Here is a 12,161-nt window from a genome sequence, read left to right on the forward strand (position 1 = left end):
AGAAACCTTAAGTTGGTACAACCTTAATGTTATGGGAAGGTTCTATAAAGTTTCTTCACACTGACATCACTTTTTCCAAACATGATTCCAAACATGAAACCAGAGAATTGTATCATTGCTCACAGGACCCCCTGTGACACCTTTATCTTTGAGACTGAAGGTTCTTCAAGACTCTTACTGCTTCACCTGATACATTGTATTTCCCTTCTTCTTTGTCTCCACAGTTGCATTTTCTCTGACGTGTCTCTGGTATGAGCTGTGATCTCAGATTTGACATGAGCAGTAAAGATTTCAGGCAGATCTTTTTTCTCTCTCACTGATCTTCATATAATTGCTTCTCTCTAATATTGCATGAATGTGTTATGTAGATCACACCATCTGCACAACAAAGTCTGCATTAGTTGAACCTGCCACAGTTTGGCTGTGTTTGTAAAAGTGGGCAGGACATTAGATGTTGACTAAGTGAATCTCTCTGGCCAGAGAAAAGTAAGGACCTATATTCTGAATCTTAATGATACAGCACTGATCATGTTGAATTTAAGTTGGTATCAAAGGCTTATTTCTAATGCAGGTGCTTCTCAGCAGCGAGGGTAATTATCCCCATTATTCAAATGACGCAAAGGCGGTCGAGCAGCCCTTTCATATTTCATGGCCTTTTTGTTTTCCAGCCGTCTGTAGCCCAAGTGCACGGCTCTCCCAATGCCACACAAAGGCCCGATTCTGTTTTCCTTCTCTCACTGCTTTTTTTTCCAGAGCAGCCCTAAGGCCTCTGTTTTGCAAACAGATTCACAGCTATCAGCATCCCTGCTGATTAATTAGGACTGCATTTGTCACAGCAAGTCAGCTTCAGAGTGCTTGCATCTTACATTGACTTCGCATTAAATCAGCAGCGCTTATGAAATCTCCCTTTGTTCTCTACTTTCCACATTGAATGTACTTTGCAAAAGAGGTTGCTTTTAGAAGCCAGGTGAATGGGAACTCTTTGGATTTGGCACCTGTGGATACAGCAACTAACTGAAAACCAACAATAAACTATTTTGCTTGTAAAGCAGTTATGCAATTTTACTTTGACTTTGCATTTAGTTGACTTCATCCCTAAGACTAAGCAAATTACACTCAGGAAAAAATTGCACCTTTCAGAGTGCAAATGCTGTCAGTGGGGTGGTATCTTCGAAGTACCTGTAGTTGGGGAACATAACTGTACCATGTTCAGTTGCAGTTGTGCTTTTTATCTTTTGACTTCAGGGTCTTTAATGTTATTAATCCACTCAAAAAATGTAAAAAAAAAAAAAAGGTGCATTGCCCCCTGTACACAGTCAGAAAAAAAGCTACTGAACTATCACTGAAGTGGTAAGACTTCAGTACCTTTACTTAACATAATTGCATCATATATTTAGTTATATTTATATATACATTGACTCCATAAACACCTCTTGCCCCTGAAAATGTGTATGTAATGGGCCTTTAAAAAGTACATAATTGTACTTAATGGACCATGTTGTACCTTTGAGGGCACATTTACATTGTATCTCAATAAGCAAAAATGTACCCATACAATACCGTTTTTCTGACAGTTTATATATTTCATGTCCACCAAAGCGAGTTTGCAGAAGTAATAAATGTTTACCATAGAGTATCAGGCAAGCTCAGCATTCATGTATGTCAATAGGACTTTCCATGTTAGTTGATTGGCTTCTATTATGGGAACTCAAACAAGATCAAGGCGCCTCATACATACCATTAGGGCATCTAATCTTCTGAATTGGGAGGGAGACTGAAAGCCAATCTCCATGTTAATTACCAAAGCTGGAACACACTGGAGTGCAGGTGACTTGTACAGTGACCAGCTCCGTGGTCAGAATTGGCTGTGATCGTGCACATCACAGCTGCACTGGCTCCAGCCTGGCCTTGGCCAAGCGTTTCTAAAACCCCTTCAAACAAATTCTATCAAAACGTTATTAAAACAAGTGTTGGAGGAAATGAGTGATGGCATATTTTTGGAAACCAGTAAAGTTAATCTGAAGTGAAATCAAATTTTAATTCTAAAGCATATTAGAGTGAAATATCAAATCATTCCAACTCCATACTCTCACACACAGGCTGCACTTACACAACTCTGCAAGCAGCAGTCAGGCGTTGTAACACAGTGCCCCCTGTTGACAATTTGTAGGAAAACAGATTTGTGACTCCCACCCCTTTAATGTGAAGACATGCCAAAGTCAGGTCTGTTCCTCTCTATAACTCAGGGTTCCTCAGATCAGGTCCTGGTTGGCCGGTGATCACCAGTTTGGTGATTTTCCTGCCTATTTAACTCATCTCTTGTTTATTTATTACAGAACATGTTCTGTGATTCAATTTTCCATATTTATAAAGTTATACTTTGCCAGGTTAAGTTGCTGCATTTGAGTAAGGAATTCACCAATTAGTGCTGGAGACAGGCCCTTCAGGAGCGGATCTGAGGAACCCTGCCATCACAGGGAAGCTGTGAAGATACATTACCTGTTCTAAACAGGAATTAGTGCCTTTTTGCAGAGTGACAGGCCATGACTTCTTGATGGACAAAGTTAAAGAGCCCAGGTGCATAACAGACTAGGCCTACAGGTGGTCTGGAAAGTGTATTAGGACTCAAATAAACAAGTTAATGAGGATGCAAAACAGAACTTTATTTCTCTCTACTGGATATATGTTTTCGTTTGTTTGTTTTTATCTTTTGCGCTTAACCCAACCATCTGAAATGACAAGATGCCATATGAGAATCCATGTTCTGTAACTCAGCCTTCCACAATCAATGTTTATACTTAAACATTGAATAAATCTATAGCATAACCTATTTTTTCCATAATTTTATTCATAATCAAATCTGGATTTTCCATTGTTTGATTTCAACAAGTAGCTCATCCAATCTAAGATTTAAATTAAGCGATTATCTCACTTTGTAGCCATATGGTTTGATCAATTTGCAAATATTTTTCAGATTTGTGCTCAGGCAATCTCAAAGAATATGTGGACCAAAGGATAAGGATTTTTAATGGGTTAATTAGGCTGGATCTATTGTTTTGTTTTTCACACACTATAATAACACCTATTCACCGTCCGTTAATTTCTCCTGATCTAATACTAAAGTGGATTAGTGAAAGGCTGTAAACAGCCTAGCAAATGATTTTAGCTGTAATTGTCCAGCTGGATATTAGGCTGCAGAACTGTGGGGTAATTGGTTTTATTAGCGCTATTAATGCTCAGCATAAACGTGGCTACATTTTAAATGGCCTTTAAGCACCTTGGTGTGGGAACACGGCAATGTAGCCCACCAGGGTGGCAAGAACGAGACAGTAGCAACTCCACCGCGGCCTGAGGAGGGCGATTCTTAATGACGTAACTGTTACGAATCTTTCAATATTTTTCTCCTCTCGTCGTTTAATAGGGTGAAAAGTGAAAGTAGCAAAACTGACTTCCTCTATTTTTATGCAGAAATTGCAATGTTTTTGCTGCCATTAATCAAAGCAGCGCCACTGAGTTCATCTGCGCCACTGATGTCATTGTTCGCGAGAGCGCTATGAAAAGGCAGGCCGCGCGCGCACTTAAGTTACATGGATTGATGTTTTCACACCTCGTCACACTAAAGGCGGCTCGGTTTCGGTGCCCCAACGACCCTCGTGTGAGCCCTCCAGCCTCCCTCTGAGCCCCTTAAAGGCCCTGAAGATGGCACCGACCATCAAAAGGACCCTCGTTTCTATAAGTAGTCTCGGTTTGGTCTCAGAGGGACCAAAAAAGCACCGCTCATTCTCCAAGAGGGCAGCTTAGGAGAAACACCACGCAGCTCCTCTGTTCTCTCTTCTCTCTCTATTGTTTATGATCTCTACCACGATGCGGCTGATCTGCGGGATGCTGGTGGTACTCTTGTTGGTAGGGGTCCGCTCGGACAGACCCCCGCTGGGGCAGACCCGCTCCTCCTATCCGCCCTACATGATGCAGCTGTACTGCAGCGCGCTGTCTGAGGGCCGCCGGGCGGGCAGCTCTCCGGACAGCGGCCGCGGAAAGGAGGCCCTGCATCACGCCGACTCAGTGCTCAGCCTGCTGGCCAAGAGTGAGTAGCCTTCACCTCCTTATGGCTTTTTATTATGACTTACATTGATATGAGCTTTCAGAGTAGTTAGGATTTTGAAAAGGAAGTTTTATGTTTATTTTATTATTTAACTTTCTTATATTTAAGACTAAATTTATTCTGTTCTATTACAACTATTTATTCTTTTTAGTTTTTTGCTTTTATTATGCAATTTGTTTTTGTTTGTTTTTCTATTTTCCCAATTTATTTACTTTTTTTTCTTTTTAATTTTTTTTTTCATTTTTGTTTTCATTTTTCAGAATGATTTCAATTTGTAAAGTTAAATAAAATATTAGTTCTAAAGATTTTAAAGCTATTAACATTTCATATTTTACAATTTTGTCGTTATATTTAGATTTATTCATTCATTCATTCATTCATTCATTCATTCATTCATTCATTCGAGTTTTCCTCAGCGCTAAGATTTAAGGGGAAAAACCCAGATTTGTCTGATACCGGAGCAGATTAGCTGTCTTCTATTTGCCGGAGTGATTTATTAGGCTTGTGTATTAGCTTAGCTTCAAGACGTCTGCGTTCAAAGCAGCAAGGCTACGTAGGAATACACAATCTGATACTGCAGGCCTTGAGCTTTATTAAGTGCTTGACTGCCTAAGTGTGAAAAGTGTCTTTTGGGATTGTTAAGCGCCGAACATTCATTATGCAATTAAATATTTCGCACGTCTGAGGTTGCATTAAGAAATACGTCGATGGTGTGCTGATGCTATCTGTCTCTGTGTGATTTCTCTTAGGTTGCCACCAGGTGGGTGACAAGTGGGCCATCACTTTTGACATGTCCTCCATCTCAGCCACCGACAATGTCCAGCGGTCAGAGCTTCGCATTCGCCTTCCAGAGTTTTCTTCCTCTGATAACACTGTGGTGGACATCTACCACGCTCCTAAAGGCCACTGTGGTCAGGACACCTGTGCTGAAGAGCATCTTCACCTGGGCAGCCTCAGAGCAACAATCAAGTCTTCCTCGCACTCTTCTTGGAGGGTCCTCAACATGACTCAGCTCCTGAAGTATTGGCTGCATCAGGGTGGTCAACTGCCGACCCAGGAACCAAGCCAGGAAGAACCGACCAAAGGAGCAAGCCAAGAGCCTAAGACTGTCCAGCATCCAACAGCCAACAGCGTCATGATGGTGGTCTACTCCAAACAGGCACAGAGAAAAGCATCTACTCTCATCCGCACAGCTGAGCACTCCAAGTATGTGGCTTTAGATCACACCAGCAGTGCTCATGGGTCTGTAGCCCGGAGACACAAGCGGAACCACAGGGTTCATAAGAAAGTGCGTGAGGCAGCAGGGGCAGGCGTGCATATCGGAGCCCCCAAAGCAGAGGGCGACAAGAAGCTTCTGTGCAGAAAGGTGGACATGTGGGTGGACTTCGATCAGATCGGCTGGAGTGAATGGATCATCTATCCGAAGCGATACAATGCCTATCGCTGTGAGGGTAGCTGCCCTACACCGGTCGACGAGTCTTTTACCCCAACAAACCATGCATACATGCAGGTAAGGATGGTCAAACTAAACATGAATTCACATTAATTGTTATCGTGTGTGACTTACTAAATTCCCAGATGACATGTTAACATTTTTTTTCTCTCTTTATTACAGAGTCTGCTGAAGCTGCATCACCCAGACCGCGTCCCATGCCCATCCTGTGTGCCTACGCGTCTGGCTCCTCTCTCTATGCTGTACTATGAGAATGGGAAGATGGCAATGAGGCATCATGAAGGCATGGTGGCAGAGGCATGTGGCTGCCACTGATCTCCAAACACTGAGCAACTTCAGCACTTAAGAACATCTCTCCTCATGCTTGCCCCACGAAGCTAGAGGCTTCAGCACTATTAAAGCAAAGAGACTTCTAGTTCTAAATGCAGATCATTTACTGACATATTTCTGCATAATAATTTATTAAATATAGCCCTTTCATACACTGATTATACTTGCATTATTACAGTGCTTGCATAACTGCATAACCAGTGCCTTATTTTTAATGTTTATAAGATGTATATTTGTACATAGAAATTTGTGAATTACAAAATGTATTGAAATATTTTATGCATATGTAGTAAATTTTGACTCTTATTCAAACCTTTCTATTGCATTGTAAAAGTCATTAACATGTGCACCACATCAAAAACAACAGATTAATTAATTCAAATGTTTTGTTTTAATTGCTCATTTGCAGCATTTTTCATATGCTTGAATGTCTCTTAAGGAACAATAGAGCACAATATATTCCTTTTTAATTAAAGAGAACTACACTGCATAAACAAAAAAGGCATTTACATTCGGTTGAATGACACTTCAGGTGAAAATACTTTTCAAAAGAAACTGAAATTTCTTCAATTTTTATCATTACAAAAGGTTAACACTGCCAAGAGAAAAGAGTGGTCAAATTATCCTTTGTTGTCTTATGCTAAATCTTTCAGACTTGGTAGGAAGGTTCTGGGTGGTATGTGCTTCTAGTACATGACACAAAAAAGTTATTTCAAACAAACCACTGGTCCCCCCCAGTGGTCACTCAGAAAATTACACAAGCTGTCTCAAAGTTCACTTGGCCTACAAGTTGAGCAGAATGTTAAACAGACACAACTAGATGGGACCACCAGCAGCAGTGTGCTTGGGTGGCAGTACCTGACAACCCTAGTGACTCTTTTAGGCACAGCAATGTAAGATGACGTTCAGACTCAAAGGTAATGGCTTGTGCGTGTCTTAAATGACAGCATCATTACAGAAAAAAGGAAAAAAGAAAAAAAAAACAGCAGGTAATTAAAGAGTGTAGATGACGCAGATGGAGTAATCTATGTCACTCATCTTTTTAAAACACAGTCATCATCACAGTAATATACGTCTTAGCCATCACCTCCTTTGTGTAATGGACTCTCCTTGCAGCTAGATGTCCATTTCAAACTGGGCGTCCTCCCCTGGACATAACAGAAACCCAGCATTAATCAAACACAAAGCAATATAAGCAGAGCTGGTCAAGTTGCAGCTAACCAGTTGTTGGCTGCTTTCTCTTTCTCACAGGGCCAGCCATGTAATACTTCTATTTTTGTCTTTCTGCCAAGAGATTTCATTGCTACACTGCACAACAGCTATCTTGTGTCAATATCACAATATCACAGGATCTCGTAAAAATCAATAACCACTTTGACTAGACTGTTTGTAATCACTTCAGATTTAGAAGGAACATGATAGCATCTTAATAACACCTCTAGTGCATGAAGCACAAATCTCATGGAAAACAGTCATAACACATTTTTACATGACTTCAGAATTAAAACAGCCTATTCCTTACTGTGCCTGCAAGACTGATACAGGGTGGGTCAAAAGTCACAGGACACCGTTTTATTTTATTTTTTACGCTGTCACAAGCCTCTAAGATGCGGTGCTGAAGGTGGTGTTTGTTGCTTATTTTCTCAGCATACACAATTAGTTTGAGATGACCCCAGAGATAAAAGTCAATAATAAATAATAAAAAAAATAAAATAAAACCTGTCCTGTGACTTTTGACTCTGCGCATTAATAACCTCTGACCTGATTGGCTACCCCCTACTCCGCCTCATTCAAAAGGCAGTCAAGCCTAAAATACCTCTGATAATCATAACATAAATGGGCAGGGCTAAACTGCTGTAAGTTTAACAAACTGATTTATAATAAAAGCAGTGAACGTTGTGACATCATAAGAACAATGATTTTAACACAGGTTATCATCAGCTTGATTTCTATATCTGACAGATAGACAAATCGATGAGTGTTACTTTAACATTTTTAACAAGCCTTAAAAGAGAGTACTTTCGTTTTCATCTGGTAATCTCTGACTGGCACAAATGGTATTAGTCATATTAATTAATATACAGTATTAATTACAGAATTTGAGCAAAACAATCAACAGTATGCAATATATGTAGAATGTGACATTACTGTATTATTATTATTATTATTATTATATTACCTGCACCCTTGTCCACAGGAGGACTGACGTTGTTGACAGGCTCTTGGGCATGTGCCTTTTCATTATTGACTGTAGCTGCTGGGGGGCTGGTCACCCCTGGAATATCAGGGAGGCAGCATGGGGGGGTGCGAGCCAATGGGGAGCTGCGACAGTCCAGTAGGAATTTTCGGTCATAGATGATTCGGGTGCCTGCAGAAATGAATCATGAGGTGTTAGTTACACTGATCTGAAACCAGTTTTGCTGTTTTCTTTCCAATAGCTAAAGTTAAGACACAGTAGCTGGTCTCAGACAAAGGTAAAAGGGCTTGTCTACGTAGAACACGATTAGTCTACCCAAAGAAACAAGAGGTCAGCTGGTGCATGTAGGGTGTGTCATTGTGACCAAGAAAAGTGCTTCTCTACATGCCTCAACCTGCCCTGACAATGTGGTAAAGTGTACCCACAGCATTTTCAGTTTTAGGGCTGAAAGAATAATGGTTTTGTATCAGAATCACAATCTGAGAAAAAAAAAATTTAAATCACAAAAGCTGCAAATTTAATTATAACCCTTAGGAATAATCCTGTCTTGTGTTTTAAATGAGGAAATTTTATCAAACAACATGAAGCTCATAAGCAGCCTGCAGATGAGTTAGACCAATTGATCTGCCATGACTACCAGAAGAAAACGTGCATGTACTTTTTTTTTCTTGGTCAAAACTGACCTGGAACTAAATTTACAGAAAATAATCACAATTTAAATCTCACAATATTGGTCAATTAAAAAAAAAAAAAGATTAGCAATTAGATATTTCCCCAATGTTGTTCAGTCCTATTTAGTTTTTACTTTTTGAATCCAAAATATGTCAAATGTTATATAATATGACAATCCCAAGTTTGGCAATATTGTGACAGGCACTGAAGATATGTTGAGAAGGCAAATAAGAAGAAAAAAAAAAAAACAAGGCTAGCCTGGATCAGACAGTAAGAACACAGTATCAGTCCTGCTCTTATCAGCCATTTGAGTTCTGAGTTAACCTTCTCACACACTCACACAGTATTTTCTCTTAGGATCTAAAAAAAAGACTTTGTATTATCCAACTCTGCTACAGAAAATGTCAATGGCTAAAAAAATATATACACATAAATAAACAAATAAATGGTGTACCATTTTAAGTGCCAGTTCCAGAAGCAAAATATAAATAAATGCACTACCTTTCAAGGCCAAACTGCCAGCTTTCAAACACAAAGCGTCTTGTGAACGAAACGCATTCAGTACAAACGCAAGCTTGTCTCAGTATTCCAACACAAGGACTACAGAAAAGAAACTTCAAATTACTTTATTTTTAAGGCACATACAACATACACCACTAAATGATCCAATGTTTACAATTTGCAAGCCATTACTTGAATGTTGCATCACTGTATTAAAGGGCTCAGAAAGTACTGGAAGTTCTGCTATTATGACTGTTTACAACGTAATGCAGTAGTCCCACAGAACATTCATCTTCTAAAAGGGTGATGTGGACATACACAGCACATACGTTTATTTATGTGGGCGCAAATCTGCCAAACAGACATAACTGACATAACAAGGCTTTCTGTGAGGGAGAAAAGAAGAAGTGAGTAAAACTGAGGAAATCCATAAGTCACATGTCAGCAACAGTCATCTGTCATACAGCTCTTGGCTACTGATATACTTTTTCCATAACCCATCAAACTATGCATATCAGAAGCCATGGGCTCTGCCTGCCAAGAGGCACTGCGTGCCACTAAAACAGTGTACTTGTCATTGAGATGATCAGCAGTGTTTTTGCATGCTGTTGGAATGTCTTCCAAGTACATGGAGTACTGGGAAGGTGCTGCTACTGTGCACTCTAACAACTGAATACAGATTTCAGATATATATATATATATATATATATATATATATATATATATATATATATATATATGCACGCACACACACTATATATGCTCTCAAAATTTAAACATTATCATATTAAAGGGGAAGCCCACAGACTGTTCAGTATTTCTCCATAATTAAATTGTTAAGATGTAGACCATGTCATTCAGAGTGATTTGATGTGGAATGGGCCATTCTAGAGAAAGACACTGAATCAGAATTGCTGACAGTGGTGGTGATAGGAACCAGACGTCTGAAATGTTTAATGCCTTTTAAATAAAAATAAAATGGTTATATTGGCGTTACAGACATTGCAATCCTTGGTACTGGTTCACTACCATTGTTAAGAAATCTGAGCTGGTATGTTTCTCTACAATGAACCATTTCACATCAAAGCAGCTAGACTTTGTTTACACCTCAACCATTAAGTTAAGCACAAGTTAGAAAACCGATCGATTTCCACCTTAAGGTGAGTCACATTTTCAAGCACTCCTGCTGCATAAATACAATGAATCACAGACGAACAAAGAGAGAATCACTAACAACATATACAGACAGGATGACAGCAGCACATAGAGAAAAGCAGCAGTAAGCTCCGTAGCCTACACAAAGCCGATGCTGCAGCAGCACCACGAGGTCGTCTAGACAAGAGCACTACTGCAAGTGCAAGAAAAAAGCGCAGGCTATCCCCAAATTGGAAACCAGGCTGAAGTTGGCTTCCTATTCGCCAGCTTCTTGTTCGAATTTTCCCGTGCCACCTTAAACGGTGCTGTGGCTAAATTCTGGAGCCTGGGGCCAGAATGCAACAGCCGCAGCATTTAAGGTGGAATGGGAAAATTCGAACAAGAAGCTAGTGAATAAAAAGCCGACTTCAACTTTCGTCAATATGGAACGATTCAGCTCCAAATCCTCGAGTTTTACCTCCGGGGGTCGTGCTGAACAAGGTCCCTCCGGGCGTTGTAGAGTAATCGTGGGGCAAATGGGCCGCATCGTTGACTGTCACCCGTCTGGTGGCCGGGATTGCCCGACTAGTGCTCTTCTGACTGCTTACGGACATTCTGCAACTATCTGCAACAAACTGCCGTTGTTGTCGAACCGTGTGTCTGCACCCTAAACCAAATAAACCAACGGAAAACAACAGAATTCAGCAGGCTAGCCATGTTGCTAACTCGCCACGAGAAAACGTGTCAGGAACAGCAGCATGTTAGTTAGCAACAGCACGCTTAGCTAGCAAGCTGGTCTCGGTATTCAAGATTTACCTTCTTCGTTTTTTTGCACGCGATGACAACATAAAAATATAAATAGAACTAAATATTTGAGCTTTTATAACACTTCATTCAGACTAGCAAACTAGCTGCAATGCTAGACTGCTGTATAAGCACGTTTTCTCACATTCACTCTCTCTCACACACACCACACACTCAACAAAACATCAGCAGCAAAGAGGCATTGAAAACGCACACAGCGGCACAATGTCACCCCCTCTGGTGGAGTAGGGAAATGGACATGCACGATGGGATTTGTAGTTTTTCATGTGTTTACGCGTTGCAGGTCTCTTTTCCTCCCTTTACTCAAGGTTAAATAGGTTCGCTGTTTCATTGTTTTACGGAGCATCACAACTCTTTCAAAACGTTCGCACTGGTAAATAAAATAGTGATGATAAAACAGTAAAGGAATAGTCAAATGGTTTATTCACCCTTCAAAAAAATGTATTAGGAAGGAATGTCCAATTTTTTTAGAAGGCGTCTTTGTACTCGGCTTAAATCAGTAACTGCACTGAAAGCAACAGGGTTCACTTGTTTTAGCACAGAATTAGCAAATACACAAAATGTAGTTAACTTGCATCTATGCTAATGGTTTAAGAACACTGAGGACATTCTAATAATTTACTTAAAATGTAAAACCCCATTTCCAAAAAAAGTTTGGAAAATGTGCAAAATGTAAATAAAACAGTGCAATGATGTGCACATAACTGAATCCCTACATTGTTAGAAATAAACATACTATGCAGGTACATGATTCATTCATCAAGGTACAAACAATGTAAGTGTACCCTCAAAGGTACAGCAGTGGTTTTAAAGTCCAATGGTGTACCTTACATGAGTTTTTCCTAGTGGAAAAGTAGGTATTTGTACCTCTTCATAACTGAATGTTTTAAGTCAGAACATTAAAATAAAAAGACTGTAGACGAGATGGGGTGTGTGGAGTCAATACA

At 40.0% G+C, this 12,161-nt stretch overlaps 2 protein-coding genes across 2 annotated transcripts; one reads left to right on the forward strand and one right to left on the reverse strand.

The window, feature by feature from the left end:
* Positions 1-3,407: 3,407 nt before the first annotated feature.
* ndr1 (nodal-related 1) lies at positions 3,408-5,904 on the forward strand. The gene is made up of 3 exons (XM_017718113.2): positions 3,408-4,084; positions 4,852-5,612; positions 5,718-5,904. Exons 1-3 carry the CDS (start codon positions 3,850-3,852, stop codon positions 5,868-5,870), a joined length of 1,149 nt encoding a protein of 382 aa, XP_017573602.2. The 5' UTR covers positions 3,408-3,849; the 3' UTR covers positions 5,871-5,904.
* A 353-nt stretch (positions 5,905-6,257) lies between these two features.
* Positions 6,258-11,396, reverse strand: eif4ebp1 (eukaryotic translation initiation factor 4E binding protein 1). Its single transcript, XM_017718101.2, has 4 exons — positions 11,206-11,396; positions 10,868-11,056; positions 8,065-8,253; positions 6,258-7,033 (listed from the first exon to the last, which is right to left on the reverse strand). Exons 2-4 carry the CDS (start codon positions 11,001-11,003, stop codon positions 7,002-7,004), a joined length of 357 nt encoding a protein of 118 aa, XP_017573590.1. The 5' UTR covers positions 11,004-11,056; positions 11,206-11,396; the 3' UTR covers positions 6,258-7,001.
* Positions 11,397-12,161: the final 765 nt, after the last annotated feature.

The sequence above is a fragment of the Pygocentrus nattereri genome, chromosome 16, assembly GCF_015220715.1.
Source record: "Pygocentrus nattereri isolate fPygNat1 chromosome 16, fPygNat1.pri, whole genome shotgun sequence".
NCBI lineage: Eukaryota > Metazoa > Chordata > Actinopteri > Characiformes > Serrasalmidae > Pygocentrus > Pygocentrus nattereri.

Bases quoted from the DNA above. Each gene is read 5' to 3' on its own strand.
- ndr1 (XM_017718113.2), top strand. From the start codon at position 3,850: ATGATCTCTACCACGATGCGGCTGATCTGCGGGATGCTGGTGGTACTC. The intron at 4,085-4,851 runs GTGAGTAGCCTT...GATTTCTCTTAG, and splicing joins GCTCAGCCTGCTGGCCAAGA to GTTGCCACCAGGTGGGTGAC. The intron at 5,613-5,717 runs GTAAGGATGGTC...TCTTTATTACAG, and splicing joins CAAACCATGCATACATGCAG to AGTCTGCTGAAGCTGCATCA.
- eif4ebp1 (XM_017718101.2), bottom strand. From the start codon at position 11,003: ATGTCCGTAAGCAGTCAGAAGAGCACTAGTCGGGCAATCCCGGCCACC. The intron at 8,254-10,867 runs GTAAAACTCGAG...TCATTTCTGCAG, and splicing joins GTTCAGCACGACCCCCGGAG to GCACCCGAATCATCTATGAC. The intron at 7,034-8,064 runs GTAATATAATAA...TGTTATGTCCAG, and splicing joins TCCTGTGGACAAGGGTGCAG to GGGAGGACGCCCAGTTTGAA.